Here is a 21,602-nt window from a genome sequence, read left to right on the forward strand (position 1 = left end):
AGAGGTGTTTCTATTAAAGTGGCCAGTGAGTGTACTTTAATTGAAAGCTGTATATGGATGTTAAGAGGGTTGTGGGTGTTTTTATGTGTTGTTTTAGAGTGGTATTAGTACAGAACTCTTTAATGGACGTGTTGTTTTTGTTTGTTTGTTTGTTTGTTTGTTAGTGTGAGGTAAAGGTTGGATGAGGGAGTGCGAGGGATCTTGTGCGCTTTGTTCAAAGTGCACTTTTGATTGAACTGCCGGCTCACGTAAATTTATTGCGGTAATGCATTGATGTCACTCGACCTTCTAAAACAGCGAATCTGCGCTCGGCGGCTAATGGGACGGGTGCTAATTGAGGTTATTGGTTGCTTGTATTTGTCATTTTGTCAATTACTGGCAAAAAAATAACGATCTAAATTGAATTAATTTCACAGCGAGGAATTAGAAGCGGCTGGGCCGTGCAGACTCAGAAAGCTTCCATTAAAAGCCCTGCTCAGATTAATGATGAAGATGAACGCATCAATCCCCGTCAATTACTATAGCCTGCTTACGCCACGCTCTAAATCCATCACGCCAAACAACTTCACCAACACGGGCTGTGAGGAGCTTTTACTGTGCTGATTTTCTCTGTTTTTGGGTCGTTTTTGGCCCAAATTGAGCAAAAGAACACATATTTAATGTATTATTCCTTCAATTAAAGAAATAACCTTTCATACAAGAATGTGTTTTTAATAATATGTCCAAGAGTTTCTAATAAATTGGCTTATCTGTCAAATTTGAAGACATTTAAAGGAGAGATGTGCAGGAAGAACATCAAGTGAAGGTTCTTTAAACCTGAGAAACTTAAAGAGAACCCTGTGTAGCACTATAATACAATAATAATGATCATGGTCACAAAAATGTACAGATATTCCAACTCATTCCGTGTTCATTTACTTAATATACTGTTTTAATGGAGCGTGAGTCATTTCCAAAATACATTAAGTACAAAAATCAATCAAACACTGTATATCTCCATTATTTTTGCTATATACGGCTCTGGAAAAAAACAAGAGACCATTTAATGACAAATTGAAAACCTCGAATATAATCAAGAGGAAGATGGATGATCACAAGCCATCAAACCACCAAACTGAACTGCTTGAATTTTTGCACCAGGAGTAAAGCAGCATAAAGTTCCCCAAAAGCAGTGTGTAAGACTGGTGGAGGAGAAAAAATGTGATTAAAAAACAGGGTTATTTCACCAAATATTAATTTCTGAACTCCTAAAACTTGAAAAAAAATATGAACTTGTTTTTTTTGCATTATTTGAGGTCTAAAGCTCTGCATCTTTTCTTATTTTCTGCAAATAAATGCTCTAAATGACAATACTTTTATTTGGAATTTGAGAGAAATGTTGTCTGTAGTTTATAGAATAAAACAACAATGTTCATTTTACTCAAATATGAACCTATAAATAGCAAGTTTATTAGTAATAGCAATAGCAAGCAATAGTTTATTATAAATGAACCAATTGAAATGCTCTGAAATGAGTGAAATCCTGATTTTTAAAAAGAGTTTAAGCTGCTTTTGTTGGAGTAACTGTCTCTACTGTCCAGAGAAGAATTGGATTGCATTCAGGTCAGGATGTTGGATGAACCAAAAGTATTGGATGGAGCTCCATCATTCCAGAGAACACAGTTCCTCCATTACTCCACAGTTCAATGACATTAAGTTTATTTTTGTTTTTCTAATCCAGAAAGTCTCAATCTTTTGGCGGTAATTCTCTGCAGGGGGCTACACAAGCTGTATAGTTAAGTGTGCATTTGCACATTTGTGTCAGCAATGGGTGCAAATTAGTCAAATAGTAATCTACCAACTTTTAGACACATAGTTTACTCTTTATGTATCCAAAAACCTCTTTTATATTTAAGAGTTGAGCTGAAACAGCCGTCCCCACTGCCCACCTTCTGTACTGCCGAGGTCACATGACCCGTCGTCCTTGGACCGTGGTTTGCTTGCTTGGTCAGGAGGCCAGTTAGTGTAAATATGCAGGTGTTAATCCGGCCAGCGCTGGTTCTGCTCCACCGTCAGGCCTGTTCTGGTCCACTAGAGCCAGCTTTTGTTGGTTCGCTCTGACCTTTGCTCAATATCGCGCAGTGATTTTTCCAGGACGGGCAATATTTGATCACCTGGCCTGGAACATTTGTATAAGCTCATCCAACCACCTCCCGTTAGCTGTTAGCAGAGCCGCTACTCTGCCGCCGCCGCACAAAAAAACGCTTCGCAGCTTTAATGGTGTAATGAAGCAGGAGAACATCACACATCAGAAATCATTTTTACGATTTTCAAACGAGCGTTTAATGAGAGCAGCCGAACGGAAGAGCGAGGAGAAGAACCTGGACTGTCTTTTCTTCTTCTCTTTGTCTTTTTCTCTTTCATTAAAAGCTGCTTTCTTGTAGAAATGTTACATTTTTTAAGCTATGATAATAATTTGGCGTTTCATACCTAAAAGTCTGGTTTATTATGTTTGGTTTCACACTGAATTTAGTGACTTAGTCACTAAAGAAAAGAAAAGAACACCACCTATGTGGGCGGAGTCTCCCTCCCTACACTTCACACTGATTGGTTTTGTAGAAAGTTTCAGTTTAGTGAGTTGCTTTTCCAGGTGTTGTTACAGGTGTTTCAGGTGTCTTCGAGTGCAGGTGTGTCTCACAGCAGAGTAAGAAAAACAGATTCCCCTCAGATTAATTTTATTTCTGTCTATCTACAGTTAATCTACAGTTACAGTAGATACAGGAATTGGGCACCACTACTAAAATTCGTGGTCTTGTCTTGGTCTCCTGGAAACTCCTAGTAGAAGTCTTTGTCTTGACTTGGATGTGACATGTCCTGGTCTTGGTCTTGTCTTAGACTCGACTACTAAAACCTAGGCTTTGTCTCTGTGTTGTTCTTGAATTGGGTTCAACTACTAAAAGTCTTGGTCTTGTCCCAGTCTTGATTTGGGCTCAACTAACAAAAAATCTTGGCCTTGGCCTCATTCTTGGACTTGGGCTTTACTACTAAAAGTCTTGGTCTTTTCTCTGTCTCAGACACTTTTGGTCTCTGTCATGAGTTGGGCTCAATTACTAGAAATCTTGGCCTTGTCTCCGTCTCAGACACTCTTGGTCTCGACTTGGGCTTAACTACTAAAAGTCTTGGCCTTGTCTCGGTTTCAGACACTCTCTGTCTCAACGTGGGCTTAACTACTAAAAGTCTTGGTCTTGTCTCGGTCTTGATTTGGGCTCAACTAACAAAAAATCTTGGCCTTGGCCTCATTCTTGGACTTGGGCTTTACTACTAAAAGTCTTGGCCTTGTCTCGGTCTTAGCCTCTCTCTGTCTCTGTCTTATCTCGGACTCAACCACTAAATGCCTCGGCCTTGTCTCGGTCTCAGACACACTCAGTCTCTTTTATGATTTGGGCTCCACTGCTTGGCCTTGATTGGAGTTGGCATTTCCTAGTCCTGGTCTTATTTCAGACTCAACTGTTAAAAGTTTTGGCCTTGTCTCAGTCTCTGTTTTGACTTGGGCTCAACTACTAAAAGTCTTGGACTTGTTTTAGTCTCAGCCACTCCTGGTCTTGGTCTTGACTTGAAATGTCTTGGTATTGATTTGGACTCAACTATCAAAAGTCTTAGTCTTGGTTTGGACTTAACATGTCCTTCATCTGGTCTTGTCTCAGACTCAACTACTAAAAGTCTTGGCCTTGTCTCTGTCCTGGTCTTGACATGTCCTGCTCCTGGTCTTGTCTCAGACTTAACTACTAAAAATCTTGGCCTTGTTTTGGTCCTGGTCTTGGTTTTGTCTCAGACTCAACTACTAAAAGTGTTTGCCCTGTCTCTGTCTCCATTTTGACTTGGGCTTGTTTTGGTCATCCACTCTTTGTCTTGGTATTGATTGGGCTTGACCTGGGTTTAACTACAATAAATGTCTTGGCCTTGATTTGGTCTCAGCCACTCACGGTCTTGGCCTTGACTTCAACTTGAAATGACTTGGTATTGATTTGGACTCAACTATTAAAAGTCTTAGCCTTGGCTTGGACTTGACATGTCCTTGTCATGGTTTTGTCTCAGTCCTGGTCTTGTCTCAACTACTAAAAGACTCAGGCTTGTCTCTGTCTCTCGACTTGGGCTCAACTGCTAAAAGTATTGGTCTTGTTTCAGTCTTGGTCTTGACTTGAACACAACTATTAAAAGTCCTGTTCTTGCTCTTTACTACAACCCTTAAACAATTAAAGTACTCCTCTATTTGCTCTGTGCGGTTAATTCTTACCATTCTCACATTCTCACCACAGAGGTCTCTAAATTCCTGAATCTCCAAAACCTCACAGACTGTCTCTTTAAAAACAGAACGTGACTAAAATCAGTGTGGTATTATATTCATTATTCTCTCGTCTAGCAATTATGAATTCATGAATCTCTCCAGCGCTTCATAAGATTAAAAACGTAACGCATTCTGTGTAATGTCACTTTTTGGGCCGCTTGCTCCGCGGCACGGAGTCGCGGCGCGTTTGGCGTTACGGCTCTTCGGGGACGTGCCGAACGTGAGTGTGATTAGTTTACGGTCGGGCCCATTGTATTTTTATTGCTCTCATAAAAGTCAGTGTTTTTCCCTCATTTTCCTAACGGCCTCAGTGGGCCATTATATCTTCCAAGGACATGGAGGAAGTGTGATTAGGAGAAATGGAGCGAGAAACAGCCGCTCAGAGAGAAAGAGAGAGAGAGAGACAGAGAGAGAGAGAGAGAGAGAGAGAGAGAGACAGAGAGAGAGAGAGAGAATAGAGAGGGAGGGAATAGAGAGCGAGTGATTGAGTGACTGGGCAGAGGGACTAACTTGAACCTCAATTACAACTAATAGACAGCTGGACTAATGATAACCAGCTCCACTACCTGGGCAGGACTGACACTGAGACTAATGCCTCCTAACTACAGCGTTATTAAAGGTATTAACCCTTACAGCCCTACAGACGGATTTTACATCCAAAATCTCACCTTGTGTTCTCAGCTTAATTACTCAGGAATCCCTTCACACATAAACATAATCCATATATGGTTAGAAAGGGCGGAGCTTAGTCTTTCTAAAAATAGTGATCACTTCCCAGTGCGGTAAAGCTAAACCTACAAGAAACTCGTTGAGAAAAACACCTAAAAAAGTGAAAAATCTCCTTCCCCAACCAATATTATTTACCTTTAGTGCTTCAAACATATTTATATGATGTTTCAAACCAAATAATATCAGTAAATAAAGACTCAAAAGTGTCCACAGAAAAAGTGTGAAACTACCTGCTTTACTCAAACTAAAGCTAGGTATGGTGTGCGCACTACTTTATATAGTTTTTATTATTTTAATTGCACATTTTTACTTTAAGAAGTTTTTTTGCACTAAACATTTTTATTTATTTAGACTAAAACGTTTTTTTTGTTTTTTTGTTTTGTTTTTTTTAATACATTTTTCTATTATGTTCTTTGTGTGTCCTGATCTAAATACTGAAAGGCATAGGCTGCTCTGAGTGTCAGGTTTTTAATAAGTTAATCTACATGTATACTAGAGGTGTGATTATTGATTATCAAAAAAAAAAAAAAATCCGCCTGATGCTGTTTCTCTCATTCAGTGTTTTTTACATTGTAAATTTAATATTAAAGACTATATTCAAGCTCTCTGTTTTATACTTCAGATTGTTCTAAGTATCACATTTCTCTTTGAGGACAGATCTGCAGACTCTTGGTATGATCACAAGCCATCAAACCAAACTGAACTGCTTAAATTTTTGCACCAGGAGTAAAGCAGCATAAAGTTATCCAAAAGCAGTGTGTAAGACTGGTGGAGGAGAACATGATGACAAGATGCATGTATTAAAACCAGGGTTATTCCACCAAATATTGATTATTTCTGACCTGTTAAAACTTTATGAATATGAACTTGTTTTCTTTTCATTATTTGAGGTCTGAAAGCTCTGCATCTTTTTTTGTTATTTCAGCAATTTCTCATTTTCTGTAAATAAATGCTCTAAATGAGAATATTTTAATTTGGAATTTGGGAGAAATGTTGTCTGTAGTTTATAGAATAAAACAACAATGTTCATTTTACTCAAACATAAACCTATAAATAACAAAATCAGAGAAACTGATTCAGAAACTCTTGATTCAGTGGTCTCTTAATTTTTTTCCCCAGAGCTGTGTATTATAGAAGGCTAATATTACCACCCACTGTGGACTGCACAGTTGAATACAGCTAATATTACTTAACTAAAACTCAAATTAAACATACTGGCGCCAAACTGACAAAGTGACTGGCTGTAACAGTTGCTAAATTGCTAAATTAACTGTTTAAATTGATAAAAAATTAGCTAGTTTGTAAAGTAAGGATCTATCTAGCCATCATTAAACATTACACATAACACAGGGAAAAAGATCTCCAGACTCTGGAGGCGTGTCTGTCTGATTACTGTCTGTGTTAATAATGGTACGGATGTGAAGTTCGTGTTCAGAATGAACAGAATGAAGTGTTTTGTAAAGCATTAAAATTTTGAACAGTTATAATAATGGTTTCTCTGTGTTTCTCTGTGTGTGTAGATGGTCTGGGAGAGCGGCTGTGTTGTGATCGTCATGCTAACTCCGCTAGCTGAGAACGGGACCAAGCAGTGTCATCAGTATTGGCCAGATGAAGGTTCTGACCTGTACCACATTTACGAGGTAAAACACTTTAAATGTATTGATTTATTTGTGAAATATATGGGTTTTTTATCCATTTAAGGCCCAATTCTATTTCTCTTCTGTATCCCTACCCCTTGTTTTAGAGCGTAACCCCTCCTTTTAGAGCAGAGTCACAAGGGAAAGTGGTGAAATCCTTGAAATTCTCCACCCAAGATTTGGGAAAACGCTTCATGCACCTAGCTAACTTGAAAAATAAAATAAAATAAATAAAATAAAAGCTAATTTTAGCTCACAATCAAAGAGGAATTAAGAAATAGACGATGGTAATTAATTGCAGCAAACTTTCTGTTCAGTAATTAAATTAAATTATCCATTGTCCATTTCTTAATTTCTGTGTGATGGGGAGCTAAAAATAAGCTTTTATTAGCTTTTATTTTGTTTAAAGCTCACCTTCCGCGAAAATCCGATTTTTCTTGTTTTTTGTGGAATACAGTAGGTCTCTCCGAGTTGAATGTGTACACCTGCACATTAAACTGTTTTGCAGCCCCCATTGTCTGCAGGAGCTAAGCAAAGAAATCCCCCCTCCCCCCCTCCGAAAAACGGGTGAATTTTGAATCATCTTTCTGCCTACGTAGGCAGAAACTCACAGACCAGCCCACCTTGGCTCGAGAAACTCCCAGAGGCGGAGCTGAAGCGATGCAACATCACCGCTCATCAGTTAGGAGGTGGGAGGCAGTGAGCGGCAGAGCGGCGGAGGGGCGTCGCAGTGCTCCTAGCCAATCAGAGGAGAGATATTTGCATGCTGTTTGCATGTATGAATATTCATGAGCAAAGCTGGAATCCGGTCATTTTGGACACACCCCTAAAACAGTCCATTAAAAAAGAGCTATACAGAGACACCTGAGAACTTTTTTTTTACAAAAACGGCTCACGTCATTCATTCATACTAGAGACCACAACTAGACATTTTAAAATGAAAGAAAAAATGACGGAAGGTGAGCTTTAATATTTTTAGTTTTTAAATATGGTCTCACCTGGATGTTGTAGAGTAAAGTAAATTGTAAATTTAGTCTAAAATTTAATCTGTTAATGCAGGATGTGAAGAACCTTAGACATAAAGATATCTACTGCAATTACTTTTGTTTTGTAAGCTTAAAGTAAACTTTCAACTGGGCAAAATGTCTTTGAGTGCATCATAAAAGCATGCCTAACAGTCAGGGTTGCCAGGTGCAACAAAAATATCCAGCCCAAAGTCAGTCTAAAACCCGCCCTTCAGAAGCTTAATCTAGCCCAAAATATCTGTCTGTCACACGTTTGAAGCAAATGGCAAAATAACTATGAGTGAACGACTCAGTATTTAGTTTATAAGGATTTTATTATCAGTATTGCTATTTATCTTAAAGTAATTAATAATATTGTAACTTTAGTGTTTTATTACAGTTTTATAACAGTTTTATATCCCAGTCAAGAACATTTAATAGTAACATAATTAACAAAAAACCCTCCTCCACTTTAACATGACTTTCTCTCGCTCTTCATCTCTTTATTTTCAATTTAATTCAAAAAAGCTTTATTGGCATGAACATAGTAAATTACAGTGTTGACAAAGCATGCATGCATTAATTGATCAATTAATAATAATAAAAAACCATAAACAACTGATCAGTTAACATCAATTTGTACGTAAACAGTTCAAATATACAACAAATAAACAAATGACTCATGTTAATTAGACATGAATTATTATTGTAATTGATTGTTTGGATATGTGTGTAGATTGTATTAAGGATATATGATCTATATGATTATCTCTGTATTAGAACCTGGTCTCAGTACAGAACAGTACAGTGGTTGGGTGTAACGGTCTCTCACCAGGAGGTACACTACCCTAAAGAAGCCTTGCTGTAATCCAGTTTATCAGTGTAGTAAATTCTGCTCTTCAGTGCAGGATAATCATGTCTTTTCTGCTCCTGGAAAGCTGGACTTAGTTAACCCCCTGATCTAACACAGTGTTTCTGATATTCTGGCCCCTCCAGGGACCTCTACCAGATAAATCAAGCATGTGGAATCAAAGCTGAGGGTAAACTCTACAGGGGTCATAGATCTTCAAAAGCAGGGCTGGAGAAACCGAGCCGAACCCACTCATTCTCAGCATCATTAAAAATGAAATGAGAAATTAAAAATTAAAGTTTCCATCCAGAGTTTAAAGCGATAGTTCAGCTGAACAGCGCTAACGTGGCAAACATTGATTAAAACCCTTAAGGCACAGAATCGAATAAAGATTTTTGAACATTTTGAACAAAATGCAGAATCTGCTCACAATCTGCTCACTGTTGCACCGGGATGCATTAATAAAATCACCAGCGCTGAGAAATCCGCACTGCAAATAAATGATAGTAAGGTATAAGATGAAAGCCTGGAGCATGCAGTGGGAGAGTGAGAGAAGATAAAGTAATACCACATAAAATTAAAGTAACAATTTTTAATCTAAAAGTAGATTTTTTTGATTCTTACTTTTTGACATAATGTGAATCTAGTAGTTGGTCTTTATTTTGTATCAGAATTTCATGATGATTGAATCACTATAAATTCTCCCAAATAACAGTAAATAAATTAAAATAAATCTTAAATGTTTAAGAAGGTTTTTTCCTTCTTTGCTAAAGTTTTATTTTACCATAAAATTAAATGCATAAAATAACATAAACATCTTAAAGACAGAATTGTTCATTGTTAATGCTTGTACTTTCATCAAACCAGATGAGATAGCCTAATATATAGAACAACATATAGAAATGTTTTTTTTTTTTTTTTTTTGTAAAATGTATTCTAAAATACAATAAAAAAAAAATTATCCAAGATGGCCACCATGTTGGATAAATGACCTGACAGCTTTTCCTTTCTTTGGCATTATGTTAAAATGACCTTTTATCAAAAATTGCCATTTATTGCCATATTAAAAGACTTAAATGACCAAAATAAAGTCTTAAAAGACTTTTAAAAAATGGTTGGTGCTTGTAAAATTTCATCAGAAACAAGAAAAAAGTATAACACTGAAACCTGCTGATCAGCATACTGAACACATTCTGTAGACCTTATGTTCCACCAATCTGTTGTTTTAACATGAAAACAAATGACATTGTGTAAAAAAGATGAAAGCCATTGTTTTTTCTGGTGAAAGTATCTACCAGTTTGATTTTTTGGTCTTCAAGGTCCAAAAATGAACATTTAATAAACATAAAATGAAACCTCCTGGCCTAGAGGGGGCGCACTGATTGATGACTCTTATTCACACAGGTGAACCTGGTCTCAGAGCACATCTGGTGTGAGGACTTCCTGGTGCGCAGCTTCTACCTGAAGAACGTCCAAACCAACGAGACCCGAACCGTAACACAGTTCCACTTCCTGTCCTGGATGGACCAGAGCGTTCCAGAGTCCGCCAGAACCCTGCTGGACTTCCGCAGGTGTGTACCTTCTTCACCTGTATACAGTACCAAAAGCTTGGACACACCTTCTCTTTTTCAATGCGTTTTCTTTATTTTCATGACTCTTTACATTATAGATTCTCACTGAAGCATCAAAACTATGAATGAACACATGTAAAGGTAAAATAACTAAAAAAAAACATGTTTTATATTCTAGTTTCTTTAAAATAGCCCCCCTTTGCTCTGATTACTGGTTTGCGCACTCTTGGCATCATTCTCTCAATGAGCTTCTACAAGAGGTGGCCACCTGAAATGAAAAGTTTTCCAACAGTCTTGAAGGAAGGAAGGAAGGAAGGAAGGAGTTCCCAGAGGTGTTTATTAGCACTTGTTGGCTCTTTGTCTTCTTCACTCTGTGCTCCAGCTCACCCCAAACCTCAAATCTGGATTGGGTTCAGGTCCGGTGACTGTGGAGGTTCAGCTCATTTTGTTAAGTATATAAAACTCCACATGTGTTCATTCATAGTTTTGATGCTTCAGTGAGAATCTACAATGTAAATAGTCATGAAAATAAAGAAAACACATTGAAAAAGAGAAGGTGTGTCCAAACCTGTACTGTGGCCTGTACTGTACATCACCAGATAAAAGATCAGAAGCAGAACCAGAATTCCAATCATCTTCATTCATCTGCTTTTAACATTTAATGGAGGGAAACTCAACACGTAATGAAGCTCTGAAGATGTGGATGGGCGTTGGGTGTTTGTGAGGCTCTTAGCTTAGCTCTAATGCTAACGTCTTACATCTTACCTGACAGCTTTACAATCTCCCAACATGCCCACAGAGGTGCTGTGATGTAAATGTAGTTAACTATGGTGTAAATAAGGTTAAATAGGCTGTAAAGAATGTTGGGTGTTAGCATAGGTACAATTGCTTTACACAGAAATAGTAGGGGTGTCTCGATTTCGATATTTCATCGGAATCGATCGAAATTATGTCAAGTCAAAACGATTATCGACGACGACGCGGACATTGTGACTGCTGAAAGAGCAGCTCTTTCTCCAGAGAATGTGGACATTCTCATCTCCTTAAAGAAAAACTTAAACATATAAAAATAACAATATGTTAATAGTTTTGGTACCTTAAGGAGCATCTTTCTCTCAGATAAAGTTAATAATATATCTTTATTAAAGAAAAAAACTTCTCGTTCTCAGGGACCGAGTCTTATTGTTCATGTTTAACTGTTACAGTAGGATAGAGTTCAGTTTGTTCAGGCTCTAATTGTTCTGTTATTTTGTACATGACTGCTCCTGTATTTTTTTATTATGTATTTTGTTATGTTGCACATTGCTGTTTTAATAGCGCACACTGCTGCTACCAAAAAGGCCACTAAAAAAAACACTGGCATTACATATATATCTTAATCAAATTATTTAAATTTGACCATTAGTGCTTAATGTGCTGTATTACAGATCACTTGTATCACTTTGCATCACTTATATCAAGCCCACCTTTTGAAATAAGATATTGTAAATTTGATGAATCAAACCAATGACTGACCATAGACTAATCTAAAACTGGCATCGAATCAAATTGTGACCCTAAAATCGGAAATAAAATCGAATCGAGGATTTAGAGAATCGTGACACCCAGGTTCAGGGTTCATACATTTTTTAACCAATAAATTTCCACTTTTTTACGACTTTTCCATGCGGTCAAGGCAAAATTTCATACCATACGATTTTTAAAACAGTGCAGACATGGACAATAAAACCAAGTAGTCTAAAAGTAGGTCTAAAATGAATCTGACACACAATCTTTAATAATAAAATGGGTGTCAGATCCATTGTGTAGCTTAAATTACTGAATTAACTGAATTAAAATAGATTTTCTCCATCGATAAACAGAAACACAAAGATTTGTAGACCAAATTTCCAGGACTTTTCCAAAACTTTCTGGGTATTTTTATTTTTCCAAAACTTAACCAGACCTGGGAATTTGTACTTTTAAATTCCATGAATTTTCCAGGTTTTTCATGACCGTATGAACCCTGTAAGTAGAGATGTATGTTCTCTATACTTTACTAGATTAATTATTTTACCTTTTTTTCTCACAATTATCTGATTTTTTTACTCCTTACATTTGAATTAAAACAGCCTCGTTACTCCTGTTTCATTTCAGCTCGTTTTCATTCCGGCTTCTCATCATTCAATAAAACCCCTATCCAGATAAATCTCTCCATCCAGATAGAGTGAATCTGATTGTGATTGGATGTAGAGACGTGTAACAGCTGAAACACTTTAAAAATAGAACATTATAGTCATTATGTTATATTATATTATCTATTAGTAAAATGTGTTTGGGGAGGGGGGGGTTGTAGTGGACTATAGGACTAGTAATGGCTTAGTTCTTAATGGCTTAATTTTTTCACCTTACATTACTTTTACTTTTATACTTTAAGTATATTTTTGAAACACTTTTACTTAAAGAGTAAAAAGCTTGATTTGATTCTTCTACTTTAACTTCTACAGAAGTATTTTATTAAACACTAGTATCTAAAATGTACTTCAGTGTCCACAGCAGTATCAGGGTCATTGAGTTTGAGTGTGTATTTCTTGTTTAAAATTCCTGTTTTTGCTGCAGAATGGAGAGAATAGAGAGAATAGAGAGCATAAAGAACAGTATTTGCTGTTCTCCCTCATTTCTGTATCCCGGCCGGCGAGCAGCAGTCAGAGTGTAGCAGTCCTCATTTCACACGCCTCGGTTAAATGGGAAACGTGGAGCTATAAATCTGCGCTGACGGAAAAGCCGATGGCAGCGTAAAGTCCTCGTTTTTCTCCGCCGCCGTAAACGTGCTGAAGATCCTTAATAGAGAGGGAGAGCGGGCGGGGACTCACAGCGGGCGTATAGACGTCGGTAAATAATATATCGGAGAATCTGCTCACCTACGACATCCCGTTTGTTTGTCTCCTCTCCGTTTGACCCCAAATGGGAGAAACAATATTGGCGTAGTCGGCAGAGCCGTCTCGGTTCTCTGTATTTATCACAGATTACAGCTCCGCCGCTTCCCCACGTTCCGCACAGCAATGCTTTTATTGCTCTCTCTCTCTCTTTTTTAATATAGTTTTAGCTTCCTGCACATGCTTCCCACACTTACCGTTTCCTGCGTAACCTTTATAATAACCCCCGTGTGTCTGCAGCAGCGCCGCGCGCAACTCATTCCCCGTTATTGCTTCAATTTGCGGTTTGTCCGGCGCTGATGGTCGACGCTCGCGGTGTGAAAATGTGTGGTTTCATCACTCAGACCGGCTCTCGCTTGTCCTCACTTGCCCAAATGAAATGCGACTAATGGCCAGAAAGGAGCTACATAATGTTCTTGTGGGCTTTTCATCAAATGGTGTGAAGGAATCGTCTGCAGCTCAACAAAGAGCTCGATAAAACTCTATTCGTCTAAAGAAATCAGTATATTAACTCTTGTTTTAACCCTACTATTATGTTAATTAGTCAGGAAAAGCAATGATGTTCCGGGGTGCATGTTTAATTATCCATTAAAAAAAGTCTAAAACCCCAAAAACATCCTTAAAAGCAGTGTGAATATTTCATTATTAACTCCATTACTAATTATTCTATCAATATTTAGTGCATTTAAGTGTTGCTTACCTCTGACAGGTAATGCTTCCATTAGGATAATTCACTCTTTTTTCATAAAAAAAATATATGTTTCACTACTAAGATACTTTAATACTTTTAAAAGACCAACATATAAAAAAAAGTTTTACACAAGATTGAAACATATGAAACATATTGAAATTTTGATTTAGGTTTAGTTTTTGCAGGGGGTGGTTGTTGCAATCTGTGAGATGAACCATTTTCATGTTATATGTTGATTAAACTAATTAAGGCAAGCAGAAGAAGTTTCATACTGAAAAAATACTTTTATTAAAAATACAATTTTTCCTACATCTTCAAACTTTAAAACGGGTTAAATTGACCCAGAAGGAGGGTTAAATATAATTAAAATAAGAGAGCTATGGTGTTGTTGTGTAGTTCTTAAAAGTGAGAAATAATTAATTTTAATAATAATAAAGGCACAACAATGCATTCATAAGTGATAAATACAAAAGTGATGTTTTTGGGCACCTGTTAAAAGGAATTCAGCATTCAGCTGCTGGATGCAATCAGATTCTCACAGCAATGTTTCAGAAGAGCGTCTACAGTGTCTCAATCTCTAATGTTTCTGTATCTCTATGTTGTCAGATGATTTGGTGTCTCTCAGTGTTTTTATCAGTGTCTCTCAATGTCTTTTGTGTATTGATTTGTCTTGATGTCTTATTCAATGTCTCCTAGTGTCTCAATGACTCATTGTCTCCCAATGTCTTTGAGATCTCAGTATCTTTTAGAGTTTCTCAATGACTCATTGTCTCCCAGTGTCTTAGATTTCCTAATGACTGAGTGTCTCCCAATGTCTCATTGTCAGATTTCTCAATGACTTTCTTAGAGTTTTCCAATGTCTCTGGGGTGCCATGTTGTCTCAGTGTCTTTTAGAGTTTTTCAAAATCTTATTTTCTCCCAGTGTCTCATTGTCTTAGCTTTCTCAATGACTCGTTGTCTCCCAATGTCTCTGGGGTCCCATGATTTCCCAATGTCCTTTAGAGTTTCTCAGCTCTTGGTGTCTCGATGACGTAGTGTCTCTCAAAATCTCTGGGGTCTCATTGTTTCTATCTTTTAGTGTTTCTCAAATGTCTCATGGTGTCTCCCAATATCTTAGTGTATTTTAGAGTTTCTCAATGATTCAGTGTCTCCCAATGTCTCTGAGGTCCCATGGTGTCTTAGTGTCCTTTAGTGTTTCTCAGTTCTTGGCGTCTCAGTGACTTAGTGTCTCCCAACATCTCCGGGGTCCCACTGTTGCTGTCTTTTAATGTTTCTCACATGCCTCTTGGTGTCTCCCAATGCCCATGGAGTTTCTCAGTGACTCAATGTCTCTTAATGTCCCTGGGGTCCCATTGTGTCTCAGTCTATTTTAGAGTTTCTTAATGATTCAGTGTCTCCCAACATCTCTGAGATCTTATAATGTCTCAGTGTCTTTTAGTGTTTCCCAAAGTCTTGTAGTATTTCTCTGGGTTATATAATGTCTTTCCGTCTCAATGTCTTTTTTGTGTTTCTCAATGTCTGTCTCAATCTCTGACTCAGTGACTCTTGATTCTTTTTGTAGCCATTTCATTATAAGTCTTTTGTATATAGGTCTCTCTCAATGTCTCTTGAAGTGATTTTACCTCTCCATGAGTCTCTCAAGTCTCTCGTTTGCCCTATTTCTCACTATGTCTCCTGATGTCTCAGTGTCTCTCAGTGTATGTAATAGCCTAGCTAGAGGCTAGTTTTTGGTATTTGGGATTTTGTGTTCTTCTGTTTAGCGAACACTGAGTTCACTCTCTTCTCTGGGACATTTTTTATTATTTTCCTGTCATTTCTCTAACTTTACACAATATCAGACACTCTTCTCTCACCTCTTTCTCTTTCTTCTCTTGCTCTTCTCTCTCTCTTTCGGTTGGCCAGCTAATTAGCGGTTGCCACTGTCATTTTTGTGATGTTGCAGCTAGTTATATGAGCCCAGTTGCATAGTCACAAAAGTGATCATTGGAAACTGTATCTCTTCTTCCAGGCCCCTCACTCCTCTGATCTCACCCAAACCACGCCCCTTTAACCACGCCCACTTTAACCCCGCCCCTCACTGTGTACCTTCTCTCTCTCTCCCTTTACTTCTGTATGTCTCTCGCCCTCTCCGTCTTCCCTGTCTCTCCTAAACATTGTTCCTCTTTTTTCTCCTTACAATCCTCCCCTTTTTAGATTTGATCTTTTTTCTTTTTCTTGCACATTCTTTCACTCTGTTCTTTCTCACCATTTCTCTTTCAGTTTTCTTTCTTTATGATGTTCTTTCTTTCGTATTCTCTGCCTCAGTCTTACACTCATCTTTCTCTTTCATTCTTGCTTTTGTCTTCGTTTTCATTTTCTTATTTTCTGTCTGTCTCTCTCCATTTATTTTTTGCTTGTTCTCTCTTTTTCTCTTTCACATTGTCTCTCACTCTTTTCCTGATCTCTTCTAGTATTTCTTCTCTCTCTACCTCCCTTTCCTTTATTGTTCTCTCTTTCTGCATCTCCCTCTATCCCTTAAGGTCCCTTCATTCCTCATGCTTTCTTTCAATCTTTTTTGTCTTTTGCATTTTCTCCCTCTCTCTCTCTCCACCTCTTACTCTCCTTTTTCTTTTTGCCCCTCTCTCCGTCTCTACCCATTTTTTCTGTCGCTCTCTATTCATCTCTCTGTCCATCTCTTGCTCTCTCATTCCCTCTCAGTCACCACACTTATTTCTATTTATCTTTTAATCTCTTTCTCTGTCTATCAATCGCTCACTCTTACTCTTTTTTACTGTTTTATCCTCTCTTGCATTTTCACTCTCCCTCTGTCCCTTTCCCCTTCATTTGTTTTCTCCCTCTCTATCCATTTTTCTTTTCTCTTTATCTCTTCCACCTTCTCTCCATCGCTTGCCGTTTTCTTTTTGTCTTTTTCTTCATTTTCTGTCACTTTTTATTCATCTCTCTGTTCAACACCCCACCTCTCCGTTTATCTCTGGCTTTCTTTCTCTTTCTTTTCCCGTTCTTTTGATTCACTCTCTCTTTTGGTGTGTTTCTCTCTCTCTTTCGGTGTGTGTTCTGCTGTAATGGTTGAGATGTGAAATAGCGGTTCTGCGTTTTGCAGGAAGAGGCTGTTCTAGATAAATAATCCTCTGTAATCATCCTTAAGAGATGTATTTTTCACATTTTCTGGAGCAGCTGTAAACAGCCTTGAGGTATTCAGGCGGATGAGAGTGTGTGTGTGTGTGTGTGTTGGGCGGTGGAGCTTAACGCATGAAAAGAAACGAAATAAAAAAGCTAAAAGCATTACTCCCCCTGTCCCGGCTCATTGGGGGTTGGTGGTCGCTGCCTCCTCCGTCTCGATGGTGACTCCCCGTGGTAATAGTGAAATAGTGAGAGGAGGAGAAAGGGGGAGGGGCCTGTGGTGTGTGTTGTGATTTATTTATTTATTTGTAGTGAGTGTGTAACGGCGCTAATTGTGTGTTAATGTTAATGCGTCCCGGTCTGCGACATTTCGCCGCTGCATTCATCTCTGCTGTAATGGGCTGCCGTTGCGCGCCCAGCTTAAACACTCGCGCCTCTCGCGCTGATTGCTGTATATGGACTGAGTGTCTATAGGGCAGATTTAATGAACAGTTCCAGACTTTTCTCTCACTTTCCTTCCCAGGCAGGGACAGCGGGACAGGCTTTATGCTCCAGCGGTCCTGAAGAATTACCCCGAATTAGAATTACAGGGGGATACGCTTCTATATTGCGATCATTGATATTTATTATTTTATTTAAAAATCATACATGCAAAAACATATTTTTTTTTATTTAAAAAAACGAATAAATTAATAAATAAATACCATATTGTTATATTGTAAAAAACTAAATCTAAAAAAAGAAAGAAAGAAAATAATGTGTCTGGGTGGTTTGTGTAAAAATGGTTTGGTTTCTAGATAATTTAGCAGAAACAAAAAAAATATATTTTTAAATATACATTTTTTTTCTGGTAACTTAGTGATGGAAAACCAGCACTGTTAACAGAAGGCAGAATACTCTCTCTTTTTCTTCTCTGCCATAACATCTACAGTTTCTATAGCAACACCTTAGCAACCACCTAGCAACACATTAGAAACCACTACATAATCAGCTGATTATTTTTAGCTGGACCATCATTCTCTTTTTCCTTCCAGTAATGAAATGTTCCAGATTAGTATGATGCATTTTCTTCTCTGCACATTTTCCACATTTACTGCACCACAAGATGCACTTAAAATTATTTAATTTTCCCAAAAATCATCATTGTGTCTTATAATCCGGTGTTTCTTATGTATGAATTCTACCATCAGGTATTAAGGAGCAGTAAAGCCACTCCACTGAAGTACAGCTTTATACAGGAGTTTGTTTAGTTCTCCAGCACCAAGACTGGAGCAGTATTAGCATTAGCCGCTATTAGCCGCTAAATCTGGAAATCTAAGCTTATTGTAAATAAACAGAAGCGCTTTACTCACCCAAATAAACAGTTTTCAGGAGAGAAATATGTGTAGATTAACATCCAGCGCCAGTAAGTGTTTTCTTTAAAAATTACAGTTTTGTTTATTTAACTTAACTTAGCTTCACAGGTCTTGCTACCCCTGTTCCTTACTTGTATCTCATAATGCGCCTTATAATGCGAAAAATATGATGATTCCATGCCTGTTTTTTTTTTTTTAAATCAATGTCATAAACCATTGCGGGAGCTCTTTGGTCAACTCTAGCCTCTCGATTGCACTCTCAGTCATACAGTTTGTGGATTCTTGTTGCAGTGGAGGTTCTTGAGGGGAACTGCTGCTTTTATTGGTTGCTGCTGGTTAGTTTATCCACAGATATCCCAGCTGGAGGTGCTGAAGGTATTTTTGTGGAAAAGTTGTGTTTTATCAAGAGCAGCGTGTGGTGTGAGAGCATCTGGGTATCAGTGTGCACTACAGTCCCAGGCAACATGCTCACGTGGGGCTCACGTGGGTGGAAAGTGGGATTGGGCCCTATTATTAGAGCTCACCTTTTTACCACTTTTTGTAACTTTATTACAATTTATAAATCTTTTTTATGGGACAACATTGAATACTGTGATACAAAGTATTAACTCAACATACTCAATAACTCAAATACACCTCCAAGATAACAACTGCCTTGCAGAGGAAGCTGAAGGTAAAGATGATGGACTGCGCATGTCAATCACGCAAGCACATCTCCAGACCTAAGCTTTATTGAGCATCTGTGGGGCATCCTCAACCTGAAGGAGAAGAAGCATAAGGTCATCCTTCAGCTCAATAATGAGTGGAGGATGAGGAGGATTTCAGTACCAACCTGTGAATCTCTACTGAACTCAAGTAAAGCTACTGCTGGAGAATAATGGTGGCTACACAAACTATTGACACTTTGCACACAATTTGGCTGTAGTTGGTTTCTATGGTACAGATCAGTTGACAGGTATGTTAATTTGGAGCGTTTCTCCAAATAAACCTAAACGCACCAAAATGCGCACCAATAAATCCAGCGCAAACACACTGTCTCCTCTGATTGGTCAGAACGTGAAAAAAGAAAAAAAAAAGCCACAGTGCTTTCAAACACAAACACAGTGTTCTGCGGCTGCTAGCAGTGAACGCTGCACATACCGCAAGTGAAAACAGCATGGAGCAGCAGAGACAGCGTTTTTTCATAGCTGTGGTAATTATTGTTATCTGGCTAATATATATATATATATATATATTAGATTAAACTGCATCTTATCAGCAGCTCAGATTAAATTAAATATGTAAAAAGTATATTTGATAGGCGGGTCGGATAGAAACCGGATCACGTTTTCACTACAAGTGAACCTCGTTTGAGAGTTCGTTTTTCTTTTGATCCGCACCCGAGTGTGATTACTGTTTTTACACCTGCTCAATTGAACCGCACTAAGAGTACGAACAAACCAAGACTCTGTTTTAACTGGATCAAATAGTGCGTGCTAGTGTGAAAATACCCTTAGGGGTGTACTCACTTTTGTTGCCAGTGGTTTAGATGTTAATGGATGTGTGTTGAGGGAGTTATTTTGAGGGAAAAGTAAATTTACTCAGTTATATAAGCTGTACACTAACTACTTTACATTGTAAATTGTTAATAAAGTATCATATCTACGGTTTTGTCCTATAAAAATATCAATAAAAAAAAAGATAAAATATTTACAGAAATGTGACGAAAATTTTTTGGTTCCCACTTCTGCCACTCGTGCAGGACCCACGTGAGCTTCATTTTTTTGGGGTGAATGGATTGAAGTATTTAAGTACTCGAATACAGTAAATATCTGCTCTGTATGCATTTCTCTGCAGCTCTTCCGCATCACACTCGCTTCCAAACTGCATTAACGGCTTGTTCTTGTGTTTCTGTTTCATTACAGAAAGGTTAACAAGTGTTACCGGGGACGCTCTTGTCCGATAATTATCCACTGCAGGCAAGTATGAACAGAAAAACAATTTACACACATACTGTACACTCCCAGCATCCCATAATATTATTAATAACATTCACACTGCTGCTTTAATGATGTAATTATCATGCGTGAGATACCTGCTCTTATCTCTGCTGTTACTGTCAGATCAAAGCCTTTTATTACATTTTCGCATATTTAAAAATGAGATATATCCTTTATAGTGTCATCAAAATGAATAGACATACAAAAATAATACATATGTACAGAAGATAGGAATATATATCAGCCATAACATTAATACCACCTGCCTGATATCATGTTGACCCCCTATGTGTGCTTCCTAATGCCAGGAATCGACTCCACAAGACCTCTAAAGGTCTTGTTCCGGATTGACTCTTAAAGCCCCACTAGGTAGGATTTCCTTGATTTTTTTTTTTAGCTTTTTAAATAAGTAAAATTACAGCTTGAAACTCACTGCAGCGCTGCATTGAGGTGTAATAGGAGGAATAGCGGTGCTCTCGTGTCTGTGCCGGAGCTCCTCTGAGCTCAAACCAGACTCTGTAAGTTTTCCGAGGCGGCCGCGACCAACGCTCGCGAGAACTGCGACCTGCTTTCCGACCTTTAGTTCTAACAGTTCTACAAGGACCACTGGTTCATTCTAACATACAGACACTCTGGCAGAAGCTGGAAAGAGACCGAATATGTCTGTGAAAGCCAGAAAACGAGAAAGAGAAACTAATCCGCCTGAAACATTTATTACACTCACGAGCACAAAATCTCAATCCTACCTAGTGGAGCTTTAATCAATTAAAATCGTTTTATTTTTTTATTCCAAGTCATCTTGGAGCATTTCTATTGGTTCATTCATCATAAAATCAGATGGAAAAAGAAAATACAAGATGAGTGTATACGCATAGTGAACATAAATAAAACAATTTTACTATTTTGTACACACCCCAGTTCAGTAAATAAGTGTGTATTAACATTAGCTATATAGAAATTATATCAAAGTTAATCATTCAGGTGATAAGAGATGAGAGCTGTCTGAATTGCACAAATAATTTTGTAGACTAGATTAATAATTTAATTTTTTTTATTAAATTTTATTAAATGAAAGTTGGTGTATTAGTGAATGTAGATGAGTGTAGGTCAAAGGTCAGTTAATATAGAAAAATACAGGGAAAGGTAAACTGGTGAATGTAGTTGTAAGAATGTAAGTAAAAGTGTAAATGTAAGCAGAATTGAAGTGAATCTACTTGTTTGTGAATGCAGGAAAGTGTAAGTGAATGTAGGTGAATGCTAAGTGAATGAAAGTTTATGGTAAAATACTGTAAGAATATTTTACAGATCAGCAGCTGAAGATCAGAGAGGTTCTGTGTCAGAAACTCAAAATCTAATCCTGAATTGATTTAGTCAGGAGGGGTTTTGTGTGAGAGAGAGAGATGGAGAGAGAGAGAGAGGGAGCTACA

General features: G+C 37.8%; 1 protein-coding gene across 2 annotated transcripts in view; it reads left to right on the forward strand.

The window, feature by feature from the left end:
- ptprn2 (protein tyrosine phosphatase receptor type N2) overlaps positions 1-21,602 on the forward strand; it is a 365,871-nt gene that overhangs the window by 333,194 nt on the left and 11,075 nt on the right. For both annotated transcript variants that reach the window (XM_049481944.1, XM_049481945.1), the window contains exons 19-21: positions 6,574-6,693; positions 9,949-10,115; positions 20,101-20,154. In XM_049481944.1, coding sequence (XP_049337901.1) covers positions 6,574-6,693; positions 9,949-10,115; positions 20,101-20,154 — 341 coding nt within the window. The remainder of the gene's footprint in view (positions 1-6,573; positions 6,694-9,948; positions 10,116-20,100; positions 20,155-21,602) is intronic.

This window comes from Astyanax mexicanus, chromosome 8 (genome assembly GCF_023375975.1).
Source record: "Astyanax mexicanus isolate ESR-SI-001 chromosome 8, AstMex3_surface, whole genome shotgun sequence".
Lineage (NCBI taxonomy): Eukaryota > Metazoa > Chordata > Actinopteri > Characiformes > Acestrorhamphidae > Astyanax > Astyanax mexicanus.